The 27462-nt window shown below is 38.7% G+C and overlaps 1 protein-coding gene and 1 long non-coding RNA gene across 6 annotated transcripts in view; one reads left to right on the top strand and one right to left on the bottom strand.

Moving 5' to 3' along the window:
• Positions 1 to 751: 751 nt before the first annotated feature.
• The window catches only part of FER (FER tyrosine kinase), a 411880-nt gene continuing 385169 nt past the window's right edge, over positions 752 to 27462 (bottom strand). For 4 of the 5 annotated variants that reach the window (XM_037138612.2, XM_037138614.2, XM_037138615.2 and 1 more), the window contains 3 exons: positions 24494 to 24648; positions 10968 to 11090; positions 753 to 9919 (listed from right to left, as the gene is read on the bottom strand). In XM_037138612.2, the coding sequence (XP_036994507.1) occupies positions 9777 to 9919; positions 10968 to 11090; positions 24494 to 24648 (421 nt within the window). In that variant the 3' untranslated portion in view covers positions 753 to 9776. Of the gene's footprint in view, positions 9920 to 10967; positions 11091 to 24493; positions 24649 to 27462 lie in introns of all 5 variants that reach the window. The other variant, XM_037138617.2, reaches the window with a different exon arrangement.
• The window catches only part of LOC119044337 (uncharacterized), a 41415-nt gene continuing 25978 nt past the window's right edge, over positions 12026 to 27462 (top strand). The window contains exon 1 of the long non-coding RNA XR_005081581.2: positions 12026 to 12098. This is a non-coding gene — a long non-coding RNA (uncharacterized LOC119044337). The remainder of the gene's footprint in view (positions 12099 to 27462) is intronic.

Here is a 27462-nt window from a genome sequence, read left to right as displayed (position 1 = left end):
GATATCAAACCTGCTGAACATGAGGATGCAACCCCAGGTGGGCCGTTAAGAGCTACAGTTCTGGTCAGAGCATGGCAGAGGCAGGACAGGGTACAAGAGCAGATGTGTGTGGATTCCTCTGCCTTGTGGGTGGCCCCCCAATCCAACGCCAGGGATGAGGAGGGCTTGGTTTAATGCAGAGCAACCTGGGAAATAACAGCATGCTGCTTTTGGAAGGTTATTGATTTGCTGACTGAAGGGTAGACAGAATTCTCCTCTGGGCTCTGTGACTGGCTCAGCCCCATGGCAAGGTGCAGACCACTCACTGCAGTTCTGCTGCAGGAGCAGCTTTCGGCTTCTCTCCAAACATCCTTCTCAGCCACCTTCTCCCCCACCTCCTTCGGTTCCATCTAAACAAACCCCTTCAGGAGACAACAGCAGCAAAACAGCCTGGCAAGCAGCCTATCCACTCAGAGAAATGAGACTTGAACTACAATACATTTCAGGTTGGATTTCAAAATAGAAGAAGCAGTGATTGGACTGTAAGCCACACACACCCATTACCATCAGAACTCATGAGTTTAATTACGGAGAAACTTAAAGTTAATAATTTTTAATGAGCTGTTACATCTGTAGGAGGCCAGTTACCATGGAAATCTTTCTCCTTCCTTCTACTTAGAGCATATTTACATGGTAAAGGAAGAGAAATAGAAACATAATGGAAAGATTCAACAAGACAAGACACAGTTGGCTACAAATATTTTACATTTATTATAAGAATACAATAAAAAAGTTTCTGCAGAACTGTAAGTGGTAATTGGTCCATTGGAAAAGAAAAAGAGGATACTCAAAAAACGATCAAAGTTTACAAAAATGATGATATCATGTTTTAAAAAAGTAGAAAACAATTTTAAAACATCCTACAATGTTAGCCAAAGTTCAAAATGTTTTTCTTTTGAATGTAAAAACTAACAAATAAATAAGTGTTAAATACAGATCTGAGTTAAAAATGGTAAAAGGCAGACAACTACTTTATATATTTAGCTCTCACTCATTTTGAGACTTGCTTACAAAGCCAGATAAACTCACCAAAGGCCTTGTTTGTATGTTTTATACTTGAACTTTTAATAAGCACCCGATTTCCAGTGTTTCTTTTATCCACTTCACAAATATATTATTTTAAAACAGTAACAAAAATGACTAAAGGTGCTTTAACCTGACAACTTGGCACTAAAAGGAAATTGTGTAAACCACTGGAGCGCTTTGCCCAAAATGATGCTTGCAGACAGAACGTGTGTACCCACCCCATCACCCCAAACTCTGAGTCTAACGAAGGGCAGAGGAAGCAAATGGAAAGTGACTAGGCCAGTGGACTGCCTTGTAAACGGCCGGGGCATCATCTGTACATTTTATCTTTGCTTTCAGCTTATTTGGGTTCCTGCAGAAGTCAGTGCTGCTCTTGGGACTCGGGTGGCTTTATTTGGTTCTCCTGCATCTACCTGGCTTTGCCTAACCCTATGTGGTTACAGGGCTATGAGTTCAGCGAGCTCCAGTCTTTTAGGGCACTCGTCAGACCAGACCAAGGAAAAAACAAAGAAAACCAGAAGATGGAAGTCAGCAGAATTCACCCACTACCGACCCCATTACACTCATGTTGCTTAGTTAGGCCATCTGATTTAAACAAAAACATAAGATTTCTAGATGTTTGATTCATAAAGTTGTTTCAGTGAGAAATCTCAATGCTTTATGAGGGAAAATGATGGACAGAAGTAGCCTGTGGATGGTCGGGGCTCCTGCTTCAGTCCATGGTGCGCGTCTGAGTCTGTCGGGCATGGCGTTGGGTAAGCGGCATCCCACACAGTGAGGGGAGATGCTCAGCCGGTGAAAGGGAGTTTTATGCCTTTGACCACTTTGGTCATGAATTTGGAACAACCAAGACCTGTCTACCAATTCCTCTTTATCTTTGATCTGATGTGCAGAAACTATACCTGGGGTTTGATTTAGAATCATAGGATTATAAATGTACTTGTGATGCGGAATCTGGCGAACTTTGTAGAACCAATCTGTTTGACATAAATCCAAAAACAGTGAATTCCATTTAACTGTATATTTTCTGTACATGGCCAGTGGGAGGAATAATTATGGCAGATAGGTTCACTTCTGCTGGAACTGGCCTTCTGCTTGCAACTGAAGCAACGCAGTTCAGACAGCAGGCGACAGGCCTCCGCGCCACCCTGCAGTAGGAACTGCTGCACCTGGGTGAGGAGAAGCATCCAAAGCGAGCAAGGCTCTGGGCGCCACGCCCCCTGCATTTGCCCACGGCAGTCTGGCGTTTCTCAAGAGCAGGCAGGCACGTTTATTTCTACCAAGTCAAATTATTTGTGGACAAAAACTTCTACATAGTAGGGCATTTTTCTTTCCCTCATCCATGTTTGAGAACTACCGAACTTGCTGGTTGAGCTGGCAAAGGCTGCCAGGATGGTCCCTGTGCCTGGGAAATCAGTAACACTTTGGACTCCCTCTCAGCCCCAAAGGGGCTGAATGCGGGGCGGTTAGGCATGTAAGCACCCACTGCGGGAAGAGGATTTAATTTATCGTTTCATAAAGATTGTTTGTGTAACTCAAAGGAAGACCCCAAGGTTGTATAATCTGACAAGAGCTACATGAAAAAAAATATTAATAATGAGGGTTTGGAGTCGTACACAACCTAATTTATTGTTGTCAGGGTTTTGCTGCTCCAATGCGGGAATTGGGGTGTCATTTTATGGCCACCTTCCACTTACCCTGTGTTACTCAGACTGTTGATATTTCCCGCTGACATCTTTCCTATGCTTTCAAAATAAGGTACGATCTCGCGTGATCAGACACATTGCACGGGTGTGAGTTTCACGTTGGTGTTGGCACCGAGCGCACAGGAGTGCGTTCCTGCTGTCTGCTTTGGTGGTCGCTATCTGGTGTCTTAGCAGGTCATTTTAGCATCTGCTGTGGATCTAATCTAGAATGTGCTTATTCTGATATTAAAGGTGTCCTTGGCAAATAGAAGCAGGGTGTGATGTTTGTAGGATCACACCCTTTTTAGGAAGGGTAGTCACTGCTTTGGGGAACTGGTAGAGCAGAGCTAATGTCAATACAATAGTGCTTTGGGTCTGTTTATCTAGGTTGACTGGCTTATTTTGAATTTAAGGCTTCATATTTGCTACTCTCTTTTCTGAAGCTATGGGAAAACTCATGAACATGGCACAATTGAGATACTACTTTTAGATATTTACTGATAGGAGTGTGAAAGAAGTAACAAAAAATAATGGCATAGAAGTGGAATGGAAAAACTGAATATGTCGAGGGGTTTAAGATACAGAACTCGCTGTTAGTGTCTTAACATTTTTTCGGAGGTGGGTCACCTAGTGAGCTCACTCAGCCAAGTCAGTAAGGGGGCACTTCCGGGAACACACCGGCTCACGGAGATCTTGTCCTGGGAAGATCTCCCTCCTACATGGATAGTGTCACTCGTCATACACATCTGCCACCTGACTCTGTCTCCACAAGAAGGGCTGCAACTAGGCTTTCTTTGTGTTGTAAGCTGCACCTGTCCTGGGGCCTCTCACGTAGTGGGTGCACAGTTGGCCTGGTGAAGGGATGCCTGGACTTAGTTCCCTCTAGGGCAGGGGCCTCCTAAGCACCTGCGGAGAAACTCTTCGGTCTAAGCCAATGATGATGCTGTCTGATGAAAGCTGACCATAAAAGAGTTTCCTGTTTGGGTAAAGTAAGGATTAAGAAAAGTGTGTGTGAGATGAGGAAACACTAATCAGAAGTAAAAAAAAAACTAGCAGCCAGCATGGTTCCTTGCACCAGACATGGCAGAAGTTTAAGAAATGCTTGTGAATGGATAAAGCTGAGGAAAAAAATTTACAAAATTCTGCTACCGGGGCCGTCACTATCACTAAGAGTATTCTATTACTTTGTACAACACTCACACCTGCTGGCCTCATGGTAATGTTTGGAAAGGTAGTTTAGAAATTCTAGGTTTGAATCTTTTTAGAGTGAGTCCTAAATATTCTTGTGTTGGGGCTCCTGCTAGTTTGCTGGCAAGGAGGGAAGCTAAGCGCGCCTTCGTGTTGCAAGCACAGACACGAATGTCTTCCCTGCAAGACATTTTTTCTTGAATAAAATAAAAAGTAGGAGCTTTCACAGCTCCTCCAGCGCTGGCTACCCCAGGCACGTGTTTGCTGTCACTCAGCCTCCCCTTAGGAAGTGGGCCGAACCTCCGCCGTGTCCGCAGCCTTACCGGAAAACCGAGTGAGGGCAATTCTTATTCAACAGCAGCTACCTCCTGAGATTATGGGGATCATAAAGAAAATCAAATCAATATCCAATTCAGTGCTCTTTAAGAAATGTTGTAGAGACTTGAGAGGCATGTAACATTAAATAACATGCAGCAGGAAGTGCCTCAAAAACCTTCTTCTGAGGATTAACTTTCCCTTAGTAACACTGCATTTATTTGCTGGGAGGCTAGCCTTTGAGTCACTTTGGGTTGGTACTTTGTCATTGCCCTTCATCTCCCTGTTTGGATGTCTCATTCTCTGTGCCCATGTCTATCATCAGTGGTGCTGCACTAGGACTGGCCTAGGATGTTTCTGAAATTCCTTTCCCTCCTGTGTTACCAGGATAAAGTCATGGCTCTTTGCAATTGAATTGGTATTTTCTTTCTTCCCTGCTTAATTCCGTGTTGTCCCAGAGGTCGTCACAGTTAAGGGCCTTCTGAGGGTACCGTGTTTTGCCACGTATAATGCGCACCCAGGTTTTTGGCCCAAACTTTCAGGGAAAAAAGTCTCTCATTTTAATTTTTAATTCAATTCCTTATTTTTTTATATTTAGGTTCTTGTTTTTTGTATTATAGAGGAATTTTAGCATTTAGTTTTAAACATACAGATCTCGTTATTGCTTTCTAGAGTTACACTTAATACATAACCAGAAATAGAATTAAAAACATTTATATAGATATGGAATTAGTATTATCCATGTATAATGTGCATCCTTATTTTTCCCTCAAAAATGTGGGCAAAAAGGGCACATTATGCATGGCAAAATAGAGCCAGTTAGTTAACATTAGTCCAAAGGTGATGTAGGACTGAAATAAGCATGCTTTCTTTTAGGAGACTAGCCTAGGTTAAGTCCTATTGCAACCAAAGATTTCCAATAAGGTATGAGTAAGCAGTGATTATAGTTTAAGATAAATTAAGTATAGCTAATGCAAATGAAAACAGACTTTGAATATTCTCTAAAATGTCGAAGACACATGACCCAATCGTTTCGTTGTTAGGACAATGAGTATAAATGTTGCTCAGCGCAGCACCATCTCTGAGCTAGGGATGTGAGCTGCTCCAGATGCAAGGGGGACAGGTGTTTGCTTTGCTCACATGCTGGCAGGTGACCTCTATGGTTTCTTTTGGCTTCATTATCTTTTTAATTTTCTATTGGAAAGGATCTGGCTTGGTGGCACTGATTTCCTTAAGCTTTCTTAGTGACACTATCCAAGTCTTTGTACCTCTTTATTCCACACTCTCCACAGTGGCTGAATCATCCTGTCTTAGAATAACTGGTTCCTTCTCTTTGCCTTTGCACATGCTTGCCTCAGTTCCTTATTAACAGATATACAGAAGCCTGTGCTCATTACATCTCTGCAGTTTAAAGTGACTGGGAATTCAGAACAGCAGATTTTTCTACCACCCAAGAATCTGGGTCCTTATTAGGCAGCTAAGTGAGTCTTAGGGTCTACACTTAACAATTCAGAATTTAATCTTTGAATTAGCATGAGGCAGTAGGATGGTTTTCAATGGGTAATAAATATTTTCTTAAATTGAATTATGACTAAGATATATAGTTTATATCTTTTATATCATAGCATTATTTTTAAAAGGAGAACTTCATGGGACTGTAAGACTGTACCAATATCTCTTTCAAGTAGGTAATCTTGGTACATGAGTATTTTCTTTTGCAAAAATGAATATACAATTCTGGATTCTTCCAACTAATATAATATTCAGATTTGATATGAAACTCATCAAAACAGAAAAATAAATAAAATAAAGTTTCTGGTATGTATAAGCAAATCAAAGTAGTAAAAGAGGTACCACTATTTTAATGGTAAACTTTCATGCTAACTTAACAATATAATAGAAAAGTAATATAAACTCATTTTCATATAAAATCTTTCTATTTAATGAACATATTAGTACATAAAAGTGTCTTTCAATTGTCTGCCTCATTGTTGCTCTATTTTGCAATATTCTCTGTTTTGTGTGAGAGCTCTGACCTCCTAAATACAAAAGCCAGTCTTTACATGACCCAGAACAGTGCTTATGGACAATCAATTTTGTTGATAAAAACATTTTAAATACCAACGGTGTGATCAAGAGAGTATGTGGGGAAAAGAGAGGCTGAAACCTCTTTTCCGAAAATTTCCATTGATCTGACTTCACAAAAATGAATTGCGAAGTGGAGGGACAGAGAGAAGTCCAAGTGACAGGAACACACCGCCTGGAGGTGGTGCTGCACTCTGGGTTTTATGTTTATCCCGCTACCAGGTCCTCGGCGTGTGACGTATAATCAGAACACTTTCTTCCTGACATAATCTCACACCAGTGTGGTGAAGCCATGGTTATCTTAGTGGTATTAGCCAAACTATATGGTGATACTGAAACATGAGTATAATATAGACAAGAAGACCATATTGTGATTTAAAGAAAATTAAATCTATTTCAGTAACTAAACATTTTTTTGTTTTTAAAATAACCCTCAACTGAAAAAAACATTGCAAAATGTGCACTGAACAATAGCTAATATGATTTGGCTCATGGTTTATGCTCATCTGCTTATAAGATGTTTAAATAATGTATTTGTGATAAGGTGGTAAATTATGAATGAAAAGCTTTATTGCTTACATTAAATTTGGCAGAGAATCGAGAAATGATTATATGAGGCCTTCCACTGGGGACCTAGTGGCAGGGTGGGCTGAGATAAAACCTGCGGTTTTCAAAGTTGAGATAAAACTTGTTAATCCTTTATTATTTTCTTGGAAGAGAAAGGATGCATTGGCTTTGAGTAAATGCAGATTACTCAAATGCAAAATTAAGATTTCTTTTTTGGAAAAATGATACTAGCTAAATATTTTTCATGAAGCTTCTTTAGTGATTCAAGATAGAGAAAGGTGCAGAGATTCAGGCCGCCTGGGTGCCTCCCGCATTCATAATTTAAGGGGTTGTGACAGGAACTGTATGGGAGTGATAAATGTAACTGTTAAAAAATCCATTAACAACACAGATTTGTGACCTGGACTAATTACATTCAGACCAGTGGCAATTTTGGTTACAACTGTTTTCTTACTAAACAAGTTAGAATTTTGTGCAAATTTGAAGCCTTCTTTTCCTACATCAACTTGCAAATTCAGAAGAGTATTTGTGTGCTTTTTGGGTATGGATTAGCTTCCTAAAGTACATAATTCCAACAATTATCAGTGACAGAAAGGATGAATAAATTATGCTTTAAGTGCAAGAAAATTAGCAGTAAAAATGGTTTGCATAAGTTCTTCTGGATGCATATGCCTATATTAAATTTAATATTCTATACAATTGATATGCTCCTGAAAGACTCTCAGTGAGTTACTAATCCTCAACTATACCACTGCCTGCTTTGGGACAAAGAATAAAATAGAATTTAAACGCTGCAGATGTCATGATGTTTTGAAAAGTGTCTTTAATTTAAGCACAGAGTTATGATGTGAATTGTAAATTCTAACAGCTGGGATGAGTGAACTATCAATGCTACGTTCCTTCTTTAAACCAGAATGCGAAGATTAAGCCTCAGGTCTTGTTTACGAAATTAAAGCCAAAGCCGTCATTTTCTCTCCTTGCTGAGAGCTTAGCATTGAGGCTGCTAAGTGATGGGAGGCTGCTTTCCATAAACAAAGGCTATTATAGAAAGGTTCACCTAGAAATACTGACAAAGTGGAAATGTCCCCATCCTATCCTTACATTCGAAGGCTGGAAAGGGCCTGAAGACCACAGCACTTAATTTCCATCCATGAGCCTGTGCTCTGATTCACCACAGTGTGTGCCACCAAAAGAGAGTTCCATTTATTTACAATATTTGACAGAAGTGAAAACAGTGCTGCTTAAAAAATGTGCTTTGAATATTGCAATATATTTTGAGGGCAAGTTTATTATGCTTTCACTTTAGTCTGAGTGTAGTAATCATGAAATGCATACAAAACCTTCAAGGAGATTGAAATGATAGACACAAGTCATGTTCCTGTTCAGTGTTATCCCTTCTACTTTTCAAAGAACTGAGTGTGAGTTCTGTGCAGTGATATTCACAGGTGGCAAATAGTTGGATTGGGCAGGAGGCATTTTCTATCCCATAAGCTCTTCTGATAAACAAAGACCAAATAATCACTAAGGTGCTATTTATCTGGACACACACCTGAGCACTTATTACAAGCTCCCACGGCACATCTGCCCCTGAGAGTGACCACCTCTTCCACACACATTTATCCTGAGAGGCAACTATGTACAGAACATGTGGTAAGCTCCACAGAGTCCTAGAGCTGACTGTTGTGTATTCACACAGAGCGTCTCCACGACGGTGCTTGCACACCTGTCGGCCGAGGATGAGAATGTCGGGGTAGAAGCGGAAGGGTAACTAGGGGGAAGGTGGAAACAGGGGAGCTGTCCTACAGCTTTTTCCTCACGGTGCCCATTTGTCGTCTTAACCATTTACTCCGCTCCCACCTGCCTTGCTTCTCGGTAGTGTGTGTACGTGACACGTGCCCGTGTTTCTGAACTAGGATGGTGGAATTCTGACAGCTCAGGAGACTGGTGCCAGTGAAGGGCGTTAACCCTGGGGCGGCCCCTCTGCGGTGAAGGTGGTTCACCAAAGGTCTGCCGCTGGTTCTGTGGACGTGGGCATTGCAGTTTCTCTAAAAAAATGTGTGTTGCCATTAAGAAAGCCTTTTCTATGAACTCCTGAATAACAAGTCTTAGAACCTGCTCTGTGAATCCAAACCATAAAGTCAAAAGGGTGTGTGTGTGTGTTTGTAAAGGCAGAACTTGGATACGAAGACATTTTGTGTTTTCCTTCCCTTCTCTTTTCTGATGTCCTTTTCTTCAGTGCCCCCCTGACTTCTGAGGCATCTCATGTATGGGCTTCTGATGCCCAAACAGAGGAGGGAAATGACCGCCTCGCTAATAATACAGGAGGGTTATGTTTGTTACACTGCACTTATTTCTGGCAATAAAGAAAAACCCTAGTAGGGCCAAGTAATTCCCAATATCAACGAGGTTTACAAATATAAACTTGCCTTGGCAGAGTGGAGAGCCGGTTTTGGCTGGAAGGTGTCCTGCAAACACGGCATTGCCCAGGCAGCCACAGCACCTCGGGAGTCAGGGGAGGCACAGGACAGCAGCTGGGACGGCGCTGCTGACGCAGGAGAGCTTGAGAAGCATCACGGTCGTGGTGGGAAAGAGATCTGTCCTCCCTCACGTTAGAGCCTGTGCTTTTTCTGTTTACAGTGGCCTGAAATGGCAGGATTGCTGTGGTGAGCTAATAAAGCCCTTGGTAGGACTGTGTTTCTTGAATGCATTTGCCTTTTTTTAAAAAGTGGCATGTATTTTTTAAAAAGTTAATAAAAAAAAATAACTTTATCAGACCGTTGTAGGTAAGGTGGTATAAACTTATTGTTAACGTGAAGAACATTATTATTCTGCTGGAGGAGCGAGTCCCGAATGTGTGGCACCGTCCTATCACTATGTGATCTTCTTCTTGACGGCAGTGAGCTCTTTCTGAAGGTCATTAAATTTGGGGCGGTTTTCAGGTTTATAATCCCAACACCTCATCATAATTTTAAAGATATCCTCTGGACAGTGCTGAGGGGCTGACATCCGGTATCCTGAAGGCCCAAGAGAAGAACAACAGAGGATTTAGAATGGAGACAAGATACAAACCCTAAGGCAGGGTTATGCAGTTTGTAAATTTAGTACCTTATGTTGTAGGTGTAATTGAAACAAAAACCCTTTATAGGGCAAACTGGTTGTTTTCCTGCAAGTGAGACAATTCAATATTACAAAGCCATAGAATTATCTTCTAGTTTAGAATTCATTGCATATTTTATTTGTTGTATTTGCTTTTAGATGGTGTGGGCAGAGTTTTAAAAAAAATCACCTGTACTGTCCAGGTTTTTGGAGATGAAGATCTAATAAATATAGTTCAAAAGTGAGCTAAAAATGAATAAGCTATAGTACTTTATAAGCTATACTACTTTATAAAGTCTGGGAGGAATCTTTAATTGCAAGTTGCTGGGTGGTGTCCCCACAGTGTGTTTGCCTTGGGAAGTGGTAAGACAGCCGTCTGAGGGAGGACGAGGGAGGAAGGAAGCTGGAGTCGCCTTCCCGCACCCAGTTCTACCACCTGCCCCTCTTGGGTGGCCTGAGGCTAAGGCATTGCCGTTTTGTCAAAAGCATTCTTTCTGTTGAAGGCTGTGGACCCCACAAATGCATGCTCGGTGTCACCTTCACCTGCTCAGTCCCATCTCTGATCTGAGAACACCATAGGTTTTTTCCAGAAGCTACACAAAATTCTCAAACTTCCTTAAGTCTGACCACATTTCGGTGTGTAGTAACATTAATGGTGTGTGTGTGTGTCACAGGAGCTTGAGGAACGCTGGCCTGCTTCCCTCAAAGAGACTGGGTGGCGCCCCTCGCAGGGGCCACGCCAGGCAGGGGGCGTGAAGAAAAGCCTAGAGATGTCCATATTTTAAAGATAAAAAGGCTTTTGTTGTATAAGCCACACGGTCCAAGGGGTTCAGAAACAGATTTATACACCTCTGCTCTCTCTACAAACTACATGTGCACCCTCCTCCGTCCCAGGAAAGCCAGACACACCACGGCGCTGCCCCTGGGGGCTGACGTGACCATCGCCGCCCCGTGTCTTTGGCTCACCTCTTTCCACCTGCTCACGTGCTTGCTGGTTTGTCATTCCAGGGTATGGGCAGACGCCGAGACTGAAGGTCTCCCACAGGAGGATGCCGAAGCTCCACACGTCACTCTCCGAGCTGTACCTCCCTGGAGGGCACACGGACCACAACCAGGTGAGAGGAGAGGCAGGTGACCATTTCTGGCTATGTATTTCTCTTTCAGTCACACATTAAACTTACTAAAGGACATTTAAAACTAGTGATCCTATTCCCTTCACCAGTTTTACTTTCCAGGATTAGCAACATTACTGAACAAGTGAACAGTCTTCAGGCTGCTAGTTTAACCGAAACACCTTTCAAATCACTTTTTTTGCAATCCAGAACAAATACTCAGCTGGCATGTAAGCTTACTGTCCCTGTGGTATCTAAATGAGATGAATGGTTTATATAAAAAAAGACATGAATTTGCACACATCAATCCCTAGGAGAGTAAGTTAGATTTCTGCAATTTTGTCTTCTGCCTGTATCATTTTCATTCCACTAAAATTAAAAACAAACTTAAAGCAATAAGGAAAGTTTGTTAATTTTTTTTGTGCAATAAGAAAAGTTTCTTAACTTGAATTTTTTACTCATCATTGTTTACAGACATTCTTACTTGCTTAAAGCTCTCATTTTCTCCACTGATAGTTTATAAAAATATTTTTTTGTGTTTTGAATAGAGTAGAAATGAACAAAGCTGGCTGATAAAAACAACTTCTTTAAATTACATGAAGCCTTGTCTGTTGAAATATCTTGACACACCTGTTTTACTAGGCTATATAAGTGAAGCTCTTAGGATATTTTTTATAACTTCTAGAGAAGCACAAAGATAAAAGCCAACACAAAATACCTTCCCTTCTGGAGACAGATGTGAACCCCAGGAGAAGCAGAAAAGTTCTTTCCAAATCCAAGAGGTTAGAATTTCCAAGATTTCCCCCCAACATATTTGTATATTTTTATATGTAGGGTATAAACTACCATAACTAAATCCCACTTGCAGGGGAGTTAAAGGATTCTGAACTGATTTCATTTCTACCTCCTTGTAGCTACCTGCCTGAACTCTTCTACTCCAGGATTTATAAATGCCTCTCCTCTAAAATCATCTTCTTACTTTAAGGTAGGATGGCCTTTTCACTTTCTTGAAAAAAATAATGTAAACCACAGTGTGCCTACACTATAACTCTTTGATGCCAGAGTTTGGAGTGTACTTACTAATTATCATTCCAGCTGCATAAACTAGCTTTCTTCTCAGTAGACAGTAATTATGGACATTTGCTATGATAGTAGGAAGATTAGTTTTCTTGTCTGCATGTCAACTTTTTCATGTTTGGCATCCAATAATTTAATACTTTTCATGAAAGTCATTCAATGGTTACAATTATGACTAATTGTTCAGGACTGTACAAGGGATACAGTCAAATGCCTTCTCTTTGTAAGATATATCTGGGCAGATATCAAGAGAGGCATGCTTTCTATAAACCAACACTCCAGAAGTGAAAGCTTATAATGTAACTCTATAAACTTGACCTTTCAAGCTGATCTTGATGAGTACTTTTAAAAATTTATTTTACATCTATTTGTATATTTGTTGTTGAGGTATAACCGATTATATTTGTTTCAGGTATACAACATAATAATTTGATACTTATATATATATTGCAAAATGATCACCACAATACGTATAGTAAACATCTGTCACCATACATAGTTACATATTTTTTCTTTTGATGAGAACTTTGAAGATCTACTCTCTTAGGAGCATTCTGATAATTGATGTAATATTAACTGCAGCCACCATGCTGTGTATCACACCCCCATGACATTTTATATATGGAACTAGGAGTTTGTACCCTTGACCCACTTTATCCATTTTGTTCACCCCACCTGCAGCCACCAATCTATTCTCTATATCCAGGAATTTGGCTTTCTGTATTTGTACTTTCTAAAGTTCCACATATGTGGTATTTGTTGTCATCTGTCTGATTTAGGCACTCAACATCCACCCATGTTGTCGCAAATGGCAAGATGCCATTCCTTTTAATGACTAAATAGTATCCAATTGTACATTTTCTTTTTGTACATCCATTTATGTATTAATGCACACTCAGTTTGTTTCCATGTCTTGCCCATTGTAATAACACTACAGTGAACATTGGGGTGATTATAGTGTTTTCAAAATAGTGATTTTTATTTCCTTCAGATATATACCCAGAAGTGGAATTGCTGGATTATATGATACTTCTAGTCTTAATTTTTTTTAACAAACCTCTATACTGTTTTACATAGTGGCTGTACCGATCTACATTTCCACCAAAAGTGCACAAGAGTTTCCTTTTCTTCACACCCTAACTGAAATCTGTTATGTCTTTTTGATAGCAGCCATTCTAACAGATGTGAACTATTTAACTGGTTTTCATTTCATTTCCCTAATGATTAGTGTGACATTGAGCATCTCTTTATGTACCTGTTGGTCACCTGCAGAGTCTTCTTTAGGAAAATGTTGATTCAGATCTTCTATCCATTTTATTTTTGCTATTGGGTTTTATGAGTTCTTTATATACTTGGATATTAACCCATTATCAAATATGCAACTTGTGAATATTTTCTCCCATTCAGTATGTTACATACCATTTTGTTGACGGTTTCCTTTGCTGTGCAAAAGCTTTTTAGCTTGAGGTCCTCCTCTTTGTTTACATTTGCTTTTAGTATCAGGTCCAAAAAAATCATTGCCATGACTGATTCAAGATTACTGCCTATATTTTCTTCTAGAAGTTTCATGGCTTTCTAACATGCAAGTCTTTAATCTCTTTTGAGTTAATTTTTGTGTATGGTATAAGATAGGGGTCCAGTTTCTTTTTGCATCTGGCTGTCCAGTTTTCCCAACGCTATTTGTTGATGAGACTAGTTTTTTTCCTACTGTATATTTTTGGCCCCTTTGTCATTAATTGACTGTGTAGGCATGGCTTTATTTCTGGGCTCTTTATTCTGTTCCATTGATCTATGTGTCTGTTTTTATGCAACACCATACTGTTTTGATTGCTATTTTGTAGTATAGTTTGAAATCAGGGAGTGTGATGCCTCCTGTTTTGTTCTTCTTAAAACTGATTTCACAATTTAGGGTATTTGGGGGTCCCATACACATTTTAGAATTTTTTCTCTGCTTCTGTGAGATGTGCCATTGGAATTTTGATAGGAATTGCATCAAATCTGTAGATTGCTATGGGCAATATGGTCATTTTAACAATCTATGATCTTCAGTTTTTCATCAATATAAATATTGTATAATTTTCAGTGTATAGGTCTTTCAACTCCTTGGTTAAAGTTATTCCTAGGTATTTTATCCTTTAATGCAATTGTAAATGAGATTTTCTTTATTTCTCTTTCTGATAGTTTACTATATGTATAGAAACATAACAGATTTTTGTATATTGCTTTATCTCTGGAAACTTTCCTGAATTCACTGATTAGCTCTAACAGTTTCCAGGTGAAGTCTTCACATGCAAATACTGACAATTTTCTCTCTCTCTGATTTGGTTGCCTAACTTCCATGGCAAAGCTTTCTAGTACTGTTAAATAAAACTAGCAAAAGTGGGCATCCTTCTCTTGTTCCTGATTTTAGAGAAAAAGCTTTCAGCTTTTCATCATTGAGTATGATAGCAGCAGTGGGTCTGTTCAATATGGCATATTTGTTTTTTTTGTATTATATATAGATATTAAATCAAATTTGTCAAGAGCTTTTTCTGCATCTATTAAATAATCAATTTTTTCTTCATTTTGTTCATGTGGTGAACAACAGTGACTGATCTGTGGGTACTGCACCATGGTTGCATCCTGTATTGATCTCACTTGATCACTGTGTGTGGTTCTTTTAATGTATTATTGTTATTGAGGATTTCTGTATCTAGATTTATCAGTGATATGGACCTGAATTTTCTTTTCTTGTGGCATCTTGTCAACATTTGGTTAAAACAATGTTGGCCTCAAAAAATGAAATATGCAAGTGTTCCTCTTCCTTCTGTTTATTTTTTTGGAAGAGTTTGAGACAGATTGGTATTAACTCTTCTTTGAATTCATCAGTAAAGCTGTCTGGTCCTTGACTTGTTTTTTGGGAGATTTTTGGTTATTTGTAAAATTGAATCAGTAATGGTATCAGATTTTCCAGTTCTTCATGATTCAATCTTAATTTCCAAGAAAATTAGAACTTACCAAGACTAAACCAGCAAGAAACAGAGAATCTGCATATACCAGTTATTAGCAATGAAACTAAAGCAGTAAAAATAAGACTCCCAACAAACAAAACCCTACGACCAGACGGCTTCCCAGGTGAATTCTACCAAACATTTAAAGAAAAATCAGTACCTATCCAAATTATTAAACAGGAAGAAATGGTTTCAAACTCATTGTAGGAGACCAGCCAAACCCTGATACCAAAACCAGAAAAGTAAAAGAAGTATAGACCCAAGTCCCTAACATAGATGCCAACATTCTCAACAAAATACTAGCTAACTGAATTTAACAGTACATTGAAGGGATTATATACCATGATCAAGTGCGATTCATACCAGTATGCAAGAAGGACTCAACATCCACAGAATAATTAATGTCCTCGCATTAACCAAACCAAGGATAAAAACCATGTGATTATCTCAATAGATGCAGAAAAAAACTCTCGATGAATAAGGCGTAAGGGATGCATACTTACCTCAACTTAATAAGGGCTACATATGACAAGCCCACAGCAAACAACATACTCAATGGTGAGAGGCTGAAAGCTTTTCTTCTAAGATCAAGACAAGAATACCTACCTCACCACTGTTATTCAATATAGTACTGGAAGTCCCAGCCACAGCATCAGACAAGAAAGAGAAATAAAAAGCATTCCAATGGGAAAGGAAGAACTAAAACTGTCAATGTTTGCAGACAACATAATTGTATGTACAGAAAACCTTAAAGAACTGACCAAAAAAATTAATATACAGAAGTCTGTTATGTTCCTATACACTAATAATAAACTGTGAGAAGGACAGATTAAGAACACAATCCCATTTACAGCTGCATAAGAAAATACCTAAGAATAACCAGCAGGTGAAAGACCTGTACTCTGAAAACAATGATACTGAAGCAGACAGAAATAGATGGAGGGCTTAATATGACTGACTATACTACTGAAAGCAATTTTCAGATTCAATGTAATCCCTATCAAAATACCAATGACATTCTTCTTAGAACAAATAATCCTATATGGAACCCACAAAAGAACCTGAATAGCCAAAGAAATCTTAAGAAAAAAGTTGGGAGTATCATGTTCCCTAATTTCAAACTATAATACAAGGCCATAGTAATCAAAACAGTATGGTACTGGCACAAAAATGGAACATACAACAAGTGGTATTGGGAAAACTGGACCACTCTCTTATGCCATATAGAAAGATAAACTCAAAATAGATTAAAGATTTAAATGTAAGACTTGAAACCATAAAGCTCATAGAAGAATAGAAGAAAACATAGGTAGTAAATTATCTGAAATCAGTCTGAGTAATGTCCTTTTGAATACATACCCTTCAACCTGAGAAACAAACAAAATAAAAAATAAATAGGACTCCGTCAAACTAAAAAGATTCTGTACAGCAAAGTGAACCATTAATAAAACAAAAAGACAACCTACTGAATGGAAGAATATATTCACAAATGATATATCCAATAAGGTGGGGGGGGCACTGATATTCAAATTATACAAGAAACCTCAAACAACTCAAAACAATAACCCAATAAAAAATGGGCAGAGGAGATAAACACAAATTCAAAAAGATATATGCCACCTATGTTCACTGTGACATTATAATATGGAAGCAATGTATATGTCCATCAATAGATGAATGGCTAAAGAAGATGTGGCATATATATATGCAATAGAATATTATGTTGCAATAAAAAGAATGAAATCTTGCCATTTTCAACAACATAGATAGACCCAGAGGTATTATAACTGAAATAAGTCAGAGAAAGACAATAATACTGTGTGGTGTCACTTATATGTGGAATCTAAAAAATAATAATAATTAACCAAACAAAAACAGGCACATAGAAATGAAGATCAAACTGATGGTTATCAGAAGGGAGGGATGGGGGAATATGTGAAGGGAAATACATAGTCAACAATATTGTGATAAGTTGCATGGTGACAGATGATTACTAGAATTAGTGAGGTAATTACATTGTAAGGTATGAAAATGTCAAATCATTGTATTTTACACCTGAAAGCAATATAATAAAATATTGCATAACAACTACACTATATAATGCTTTAGTCCGAGCTGTTAGAGATAGCTGGAATTAGAATTTTGATTTGTAAATAATTTTTCCAGCTTGAAATTCAACTAAAAGACACTTATTGAAAAGCAGAATTTTACTTGGCATAATTGCTTAAAAGTAAGAGGAGTTATATAAAGGCACGATAATATAGAACATCTAGCAAACAGGTATAAGAATGAATTCTAGAGAACTGGATTTTACTGGTTAGGCTTTAGCGTCTCTCAAGACCACTTCCAGTTCCCTTAAAGGAATGCTGTAAGGAGGTGCTTAAAGATATTTTGTTGTCTAAAGAAAACCCCTGAAGAACACAAGGATTACCATCCTGTGAATGACCTCCTTAGGAATATGGCTGTAGAGTAATAACAACCACCACTCTAGCGAAGAATCACTATGGAAAATAGCAGAGCTGTTTTCTCTGGACACCAGAAATAGAATCAGTTTCTATTGTGATCACTAGAAAGCTCACAAAAGCATCCCTTGGCAGCACATGGGAAGACAAACTAGGGGTGAGGCTTACTATCCGTGAAATGTTAACTTTGAAAACGTCATTGCTGGTGACTAGAACAGCTTAATCAATTTCTCATAATGACAACTACCTACATTTGTCTATTCCATAGTATCACTCACATACAAAACACAAAACAGGTTCTGGCTTCTGAATCTGCCCCCAGCTAAGTTCCAAACCAATTACATTTCACAGCTCTATCTGGAAAACATCTGTTGATTCCACAAAAATTTAAACATAGAATTACCATACGTGCATCCTAGTGTTTACTTAGAAAAATTGAAAACAGGTACTCAAATCCGTGTACAGAGGTGTTCACAGTAGTGCTATTCACAACAGCCAAAAGGTAAAAACTGCATCAATGGATGAATAAGCAAATTGTGGTAAAAACATACAGTGGAATATTAATCAGCCATGAAAAGGAATAAAATAATTCATGCTACGACAGGGATGAACTCTAAAAATTTTATGCTAAGTAAAAGGTCACATATTACATGATTCAATTTCTATGAAATATGCAGAGTAGGTGAATCCACAGCATCAATGTGTTTGCCAGTGGCTGGGGAGATAGATAAATGGGGAGTAACTTCTTAATGGGTATAGGGTTTTATTTTGGAGGGATGAAAATGTTTTGAAATTAGATGGGGGGTGGGAGTTGTATAATATTGTAAACAGTACAAAATGCCACAAAATTATTCACCTTAAAATGGTTAATTTTATTACATGATTTCACTTACATTTTTAAAAAAGCTTTACTTGTCTTTAATTTAGGCACTAGATTCAGATATTTATAAATACCTTATTTTTCATAAGGTAATTTTTCATTTTAAAGCAACATAAAATCTTTTTATGATATTTTAATTCAAAACATACTACACCCATTCATCAACCCATGGTTCATATGCTGCTTCCCTTAATGAAAATGCAGTTTCTAATTTCACTTAAAGCACAATTAAAAAAAAGTTCTTGGGCTGTTACCTATCTTGTTAAGGCCCATTTCATTCCAACCACAGATAATGTAAGCTATATTTATTTCCAATTACAAGGACACAAAAAAAATTCCTTGCCATTTTAAAATGTAACTCCCATCTCTCTCTTCCCACAAGTTCCTGAGGCTGAGATGCTAAGAAACCATGTCAATTTTCAGAGTGAGAAACTATAGAATTGATTTGCTTAATATTTTAGAAAACAATATCAGATGTGGTTACTGGACCAATTATAAGAAATTAAAAAAAAATAGTTCAAAGCCACAGCAACACTTTTACTCTGTGTATGATTTAACTCTTAGAATAAAACTTAGGTAATGACATTAGCATCATGTCCAAGTGAGGAAACCTCTCCCCTTACAGTTGCCAGTGGGACGACTATAATGCAATCAACATAACAAACACATCTGAGAGAGCTGTGCACTGAGACATCAGAAGGTGGTGTATTGAAGCACGCAGGGGAGTCAGGAAGGAGAGCTGGGGAAGCAGTCTGAAGCCCTCTGCACCTCAGAGAATTCAGTAGTAGTGGAGGGCTGGGTTGCAACCTCTAGTCAGCAGACCAGAGGGCCAGAGTAGCCAGTGAACACTGCGGCTGAGCCCAGGGACAGAAGTGGAGAAGCAGTGTAAAGGGTGGTGGCTGCAGTCAAGCAGCCACAGTCACCAGAGAAAATTACACAAAGCCACATGTGATTCTGCCCCATATCATCTACCATATCAATAGATGCCAAAATATTTGACAAGATATAAATAATATCCATTTATGAATAAAACATACAAAGTGGGTATAGAAGGGAATTACCTCAACATAATACAGGCCACATATGACAAACCCTCAGCTAATATACTCAATGATGAAAAACTAAGAGCTCTTAAGCTAGGATCAGGAATAAGACAATGCTTCCCAATCTCACCACAGTTATTCAACATAGTACCGGAGGGCTGAGCAACCACAATCAAGCAAGAGAAAAAAATAACGGCATCCAAATTGGGAAGAAGTAAAACTGTCACAGTTTTTCAGATGACATGATTCTATACATAGAAAACCTTAACAATTTCACCACAAGATTATCAGAAACAATAAACAGGACTTCTGGTCAAGATGGCAGACATGGCTGGCCTCTTTGCAAAACCACGTCAAAATTACAACTGAAATATAGAACTACCATCACTCAGAACTGACAGAAATCAAGTTGAATGGAAGTCTGACAGCTACAGAATTAAAGAAACCACATCAATCCAGACATTTAGGAGGGGTGCAGACCTGAAAGGGGCTGGTCCCACACTGATGTATGGTGGATAAAAATTTGGGAGGGATATCTTGGGGGCAAGGAGTCCCAGACCCATACCAGGCACTCCCCCAACCCAGGGTTCCAGTGCTAGGAAGATAATTCCCCACAACTTCTGGTTGTAAAAACCAGCAGGGAATGAGTCAGTAGAAGAAACTTCTGGAGCCCTAAGAAGTTGTTCTTAAAGAACTCAAACAAGGTTAACCTTTTCAGACTCCCTGTGAGCTCCAGCACTGGGGTAGCAGCTTGAAAGGAAACAGCAGCATACAGGAAGGACCTGAAGTGTCTGACATCAAGGCAGAGGCCTTTGTCCCTTTTCTAAACACTCCCCCCACAGAGCTGGTAAGCTGGTGCCATATCTGAGACTCCATCCACTTAGCTAATACTGTTTGACCCACCTAGGAGATTCCCAGAGACTCTGCCCCACCCAAATTGCTTTTCCATATGAATAGCTGGTCTTAGCTCATACTACACAACTTCCTAAATCCTCTCACGCAAACAACTGGCCTCAGGAAGTGCCCTCTCTGTACCCCCCACACCCCACCCCTGCATTTCGCTAGCAGCAGCCAGCTCAGATTCACAGCTTGGCTCACCTGGGAATCTCGAAGTCCAGCACAAGTATCGGCCATCTCAGATTGCTTTATAGCTCAGGTAGGGTGGCCTCAGGCAAAACATAGGTGGGACTGACCTTGGCCTGTACCACCCAAGAAACCCAGGGCCAGTGCACCGAGTGGACAGTTACAGACCACATCAGAGCATCACTGCTCTGACTCTGCACAGCTGATTCTCCAAGGAGGGTGGAGTTTGGTGGTAAGTATTCACAGCCAATCTTTTCAGCTGACTGGCCTCAGTAAATCCCTCCCACTGATCCACCAACAGCAATAAAGGCTCAACTACAAGAGGAGGGTGTACTCAGCCCAGACAAAGAGCACAGGGGGAGGCTGTGCCACTGGACCCTACAGGACACCTGGTACATTAGGCCATAGTACCAAGACATGGAGTCAAAGCAGCTCTACCTAATACATAGAAACAAACACAGGTAGACTGCCAAAAAGAGGAGACAAAGAAACATGACCTAAATGAAAGAACAGATCAAAACTCCAGAAAGAGCTAAACAAAATAGAGATAAGCAATCCATCCATTGCAGAGCTGAAAATATTGGTTACAAGGATGCTGAAGGAACTCAGTGGAGACCTCAACAGCATAAAAACGATCCAGTCAGAAGAGAAGGATACACTACTTGAAATAAAAAACAATTTATAGAGAGACAACAGTAGAGTAGATGAAACCCAGAATGAAATCAATGATTTGGAACATAAGGAAGCAAAGAAAAACAACCAATCAGAACAAGCAGAAAACAGAAGAATCCCAAAATTCGAGGATAATTTAAGCAGCTTCTGGGACAACTTCAAGCAATCCAACATTCATAGGGGTGTCAGATGGAGAAGAGAAAGAGCAAGAAATTAGAAAGCTATTTGAAAAAATAATGAAAGAAAACTTCCCTAATTTGGTGAATAGACATATATGTTTAGGAACCACAGAGTCTCAAACAAGATGAATGCAAAGAGGCCCACTCCAAGACATTGTAATTAAAATGCCAAAGGTTAAAGATAAAGAGAGAATCTTAAAAGCAGCAAGAAAAAAAAGTTACTTACAGGGAGTGCCAGTAAGACTATCAGTGGATTTCTCAAAAGAAACTTTGCAGGCTAGAAGGGATTGGCAAGAAATATTCAAAGTCATGAAAAGCAGGGACCTACAGCCAGGATTGCTCTACCCAGCAAAGATGTCATTTAGAATTGAAGGGCAGATAAAGAGCTTCCCAACAAGAAAAAAATAAAGGAATTTATCATCACTAAGCTATTATTATATAAAGTGTTAAGGGGATTTATTTAAGAAAAAGAACAATAAATAATAAAATGGTGATAAATACATACTTGTCAACAACTTGAATCTAAAAAACTAAGCAAACAAGAACAAAAAGAATCAAGGATACAGTAGGTGTTTTGAGATGGTTGCCAGATGGGAAAGGGGTGTGAGAGAATGGGTGAAGAAGTGAGGGTATTAAGAATTACTAATAGGTAGTCCATAAAATAGCCATAGGGATGTAAAGTACAGTATAGGAAAGGGAGTAACTAAAGAACTTACATGCATGACTCATGGACATGAACAATGGTGGGGGAACTGCCTGAGGGAGTGAGTTTGCTGGCTGGAGGGGTACAGAGGGGGAAAATCAGGACAGCTGTAATAGCATCAATAAAATATAATTTAAAAAGAAACTAACAAATGAGTAAGGAAGTACAAAATCAATGTACAAAAATTCATTGTGTTCCTACATACTAACAATGAAATATCAGAAAAAGAAATGAAGAAAACAATCCCAATTGCAATGAAAAGGATAAAATACAAAGAAATAAACTTAATAAAGGAAGTGAAGGACTTATACACTAAACACTATGTGACACGGTTGATAGAAATTGAAGAAAATATACAAAAAATGGAAAGGTATACTGTGTTCATAAACTGGAAAACTCAACATAGTTAAAACAGCTGTATTATCTAAAGTTATATACAGATTCAATGTGATCCCCATTGAAATCCCAATGGCATGTTTTAAAGAAATAGAACAAAAAAAAAATCATCAAAAGTTGGATGGAACCACAGAAGACCCAGAATAGCTAAAGTAATCCCAAGAAAAAACAATGCCAAAGGTATCTCACTCCCTGACTTACAAACTACACTATAAGGCTCCAATAATCAAAACAGTATGGTATTGACAGAAAAATAGACACAGCAATCAGGAGTAGAATTGAAAGCCAAGAAAAAAAGCCGACATATAAATGGGCAACTAATTTACAACAAAGGAGCTAAATACATACAATACGGAAAGAAAAGCCTCTTCCATAAATATTTTGGGAAAATTGGAAAGCCACATGCAAAAGAATGAAACCAGACTGCTATCTGATGCCATGCATAAAAAATTGACTCAAAATGAATGAAAAGCATATACATATATATAAGACCTAAAAAAATAAAATGCATAAAAGAAAACATATGCACTTAACTTATGAACCTTGGTCTCAGAGTGATTTGTGTATTCTGACCCCAAAGTTAAGGGAAATAAAAACAAAAATAAGTGAATGTGACTACATCAAACTAAAAATTGTCTGCCAAGCTAAAGAAATGATTAACAAAATTAAAAGGCAACTAACTAAATAGGAGTAGATACTTGCAAATGATACCTCTAATAAGGGGCTAATATCCAAAATATATAAAGAACTCATACAACTCAAGAACAAAACCCCAAATAATTCAATTAATTAAATGGGCAGAGGACCTGAAGACACTTTTCCGAAGAAGATATACAAATAGCCCACAGATATATAAAAAGATGCTTGATTTTACTAGCTATCGGGAAATGCAAATCAAACCCACAATGAGATACCACCTCACACTTGTTAGAATGGATATTATCTGTAAGACAAGAAATAACAAGTTTTGCAAGGATGTAGAAAGAAGGAACCCTTGTACTTTGCTGGTGGGAATGTAAACTGGTACAGTCTCTGTGGAAATAGTATAAAGTTTTCTCAAAAATCAATAGAGCTACCCTATGACCCAGAAATCCCTCCTATGGGTTGTACCTCCCAAATTTAAAAACATTCATTCAGAAAGACATATGTGCCCCTGTGTTCACTGTAGCATTATTCACAGCAGCTCAGACATGTAAACAACCTAAGTGTCCCTTGATGTATGATTAAGAAGATGTTTACATATATACAAAATGGAATACTACTGGCCATAAAAGTCTTTGTGACAATATGGATGGATCTTGAGAGAATCATGCTAAGGAAAGTAAGTCAGATGGAAAAAGACAAGAACCACATGAACTGTTTTATTCACTCACATGTGATATAAAACAGAAAGTAACAAGTGAAGAAATAAAATGAACAAACTCATAGACACAGACTATAGTGTGGTGATTATCACAGCAGTAACAGGATGGAGGAAGGATGAAGAGAGTTGTATGGTGTTGAAAGGAGACTTGACTTGGTGTGGTAAACACAATGCAGTGTACAGATGATGGGTGATAGAACTGTACAGGTGAAACTTATACAATCTTATTAACCAATGTCACCCTAATAAATACAATTTTTTTTAAATGTGAAAGAAATCATTTTTCAGATAAAAAGGAACCCCCAGATTTCAAAATCCTTGTGAGTGTATCAATATTAGAAATCTAGCAACCTTGCATAAAGAAATGTGGTCAATAAAGTCAAGGAGCTAAGTTGATGCTCATGTTTAAGTGTAGAGTATGAACATTTATATATCATTGTAACTTGGACTCTGTCATACCCCCTAATTTTGCTCATGAATGTTTTATTCTGATGGAGTTTTTTACCACCAAAAAGAGAGTGTCCAATCTTACCATAGTTAAGAGCTTCTGGTGCTGTCCATTTAATGGGAATCTGCTTTAAGCCAGAAGATGAATACACTCCACCGTCCTCTTGACGAGACATTCCGAAGTCACTGATTTTCAGAACATTATTTTCACCTACCAGGCAGTTTCTTGCAGCAAGATCCCTAGGTTACAAGACACAGAAAACACCTATTAAAACACCTATAAAACTGAAAGCCACTTTCACATTTATGACTTCTCCACTTTGCATTTTTACATTTGCAATGTATATATTAATGAGGTTAAGGATGCTTGTGATTTACCTAAGTCTTTCCTGTCACAGGTAAAAATCATCCATGTAAATATTTCCATATGCAACAGGCCACATGCTAACTTTCTAGGCACCACATATATTTCCACTTAAATAGAAAAACACTGATTCTAAGGTTAAGAAAAAAATCACAGAGAAGCTAAACAAACATGGCATTGTTTTCCCTTTGATTGAGTCACTATTCAAGAACTTTCTGTGATGATGGAAAGTTCTCTCTCCATGCTGTGCTGTTCAGTAGGTAGCCACTATCCACATGTGGCTACTGAACACTTGCAATGATAGAGAAGCTGAATGTTTTATTTACTTTTAGTTAATTAAAGTTAAATAGCTGAATGCCGCTAGTAGTGAGTAGTAGCCTGCAGTGTAATCTAAACCTTCCCAACACATTTTCTTTTTAAATATATTTTATTGATTATGCTATTACAGTTGTCTCATTTTTTCCCTCTTTTTATCCCCCTTCACCCTGCATGCCCCCTTCCACCCGCATTTCCTGCTCCTTAGTTCACATCCATGGGTCATACATATAAGTTCTTTGGCTTCTCTGTTTCCCATACTATTCTTAACCTCCCCCTATTTTGTACCTACCAATTATGCTTATTTCCTGTACCCATTCTTCCATTCCCCCCTCCTCTCCGATAACCCTCCAGGTGATCTCCATTTCTGTGATGCTGTTCCTATTCTTGTTAGCTTAGTTTGTTTTTAATTTTGTTTTTGGGTTGAGTTGTTGATAGTTGTGAGTTTGTTGTCATCTTACTATTCATATTTTTGAACATCTTATTTTATTAGATAAGTCCCTTTAACATTTCATATAATAAAAGCTTGGTGATGATGAACTCCTTCAACTTAACCTTATCTGAGAAGCACTTTATCTGCCCTTCCCTTCTAAATGATAGGTTTGCTGGATAGAGTAATCTTGGATGTAGGTTCTTGCCTTTTATGACTTTGAATACTTCTTTCCAGTCCCTTTTTGCCTGCAAGGTTCTTTTTGAGAAATCAGCTGATATTCTTATGGGAACTCCTTTGTAGACAGCTCTCTTTTCTCTTGCTGCTTTTAAGATTCTCTCCTTATCATTCATCTTGGGTAATGTAATTATGATGTGCCTTGGTGTGTGCTCCCTTGGGTCCAACTTCTTTGGGACCCTCTGAGCTTCTTGGACTTCTCTATTTCCTTCGCCAGATCAGGGAAGTTCTCCATTATTTTTTCAAATACATTTTCAATTTCTTGCTCTTCCTCTTTTCTTTCTGGAACCCATATAATTCGGATATTGGAATGTTTAAAGTTGTCCCAGAGGTTCCTAAGCCTCTCCACATTTTTCTGAATTCTTGTTTTTTTCATTCTGTCCTGGTTGAATGTTTATTTCTTCGTTCTGCTCCAAATCATTGGTTTGAGTCCTGGTTTTCACTGTTGGTTCCATGTACATTTCTCTTCATTTCACTGTGCATAGTCTTCACTTTTTCCTCTGTTTTGCAACCATACTCAACCATTTCTGTGAGCATTCTGATTACCAGTTTTGGAACTCTGCATCTGATAGGTTGGCTATCTCTTCATTGCTTTGTTCTACTTTTGGAGCTTTGATCTGTTCTTTCATTTGGGCCATATTTTTTGTCTCAGCATAGCTATTACATCATAAGGGGTGGAGCCTTAGGTATTCTTCAGGGCCACTGCATTGTGGCCCTGTCTGTGGGGGAGGGGTCCGAGGGGGAACAATGCCACTTGTCAGCTCTTCCCACAATGTCAGCTCTTTACAGGCTTTTAATCACTTCCCCCACTACCCACAAGCAAATTGGGTCCTTCTGGTGCTGATTCCAGGGTGCGTGGGTTTGTGTACATTGTAGGACCTATGGGTTTCTCCAGTGAAATTTTTTGTGAGGCTGGGAGTTTCTCTTGCTGCCTTAACCCCCACAGGTGTTTCAAGTCAGAGGTTTTGAGGCTTTATTTCCCCATGATGGATAAATTGGGAGGGACAAGTGGGGAGTGAGACAGACCACGCAACCCAGGTCTCTTAAAGTGATTATCAGTACCTGCTCTCAGCAGGGTATAACCATGAAAACACAATTCAGTTGAAGCATTTACAAAGCCACAACTCTGAGTTTTGACAGAGGTACAATGTGCTGCAGTGTGTACCTCCCAATCCCTGTCACTGGGCCGCTGACTCCTTCTTGGGGCCAAATGCTATTCATCTTTTTCAGAATGAGCCTTTTATTCATTTTATGCAGCATTTTAGTCATTTACAGATTTCAGTTTTAGTACTTTCCTCAGAATGACATCTGTGCTTTACAAATACCTTCACTTCTGCTGTCTACCACGAGAGTGGAGGTTCATCCTCTGCAATGAGGACTACAGTTCCACAAGTGACCAGTCTAAAACCAATTTAGAGACACCTTTCATCAATGTAAATAGCATTTCAATAACATTTACAGAAAACTTCCTTCTGGTTGCAATATGCTCAAGTGAATGGAGATGGCAATTTTTTGGGCGTAATCTATTAATTCAAATAAAACCTAGGCCTTCAGGCAATAAGTATACACTGCAAAGTCACTGTTTGCCTAATGTTCTATAAGCATTAGAGGAGAAGGGAAAACAGATTCCATCTCTGGGCTGAGAAGCCAACACTCTGATTTGGGAACTAAGGCAGGTATAACGCCTTTCCTCCTTTTTTCCTCTCCA

This window comes from Artibeus jamaicensis, unplaced genomic scaffold, assembly GCF_021234435.1.
Source record: "Artibeus jamaicensis isolate MK-2021 breed Jamaican fruit bat unplaced genomic scaffold, CSHL_Jam_final contig_402, whole genome shotgun sequence".
NCBI classification, from domain to species: Eukaryota; Metazoa; Chordata; class Mammalia; order Chiroptera; family Phyllostomidae; genus Artibeus; species Artibeus jamaicensis.
Note: the sequence above shows the minus strand (reverse complement) of the source record. Positions and strands in the feature narration are given on the sequence as shown.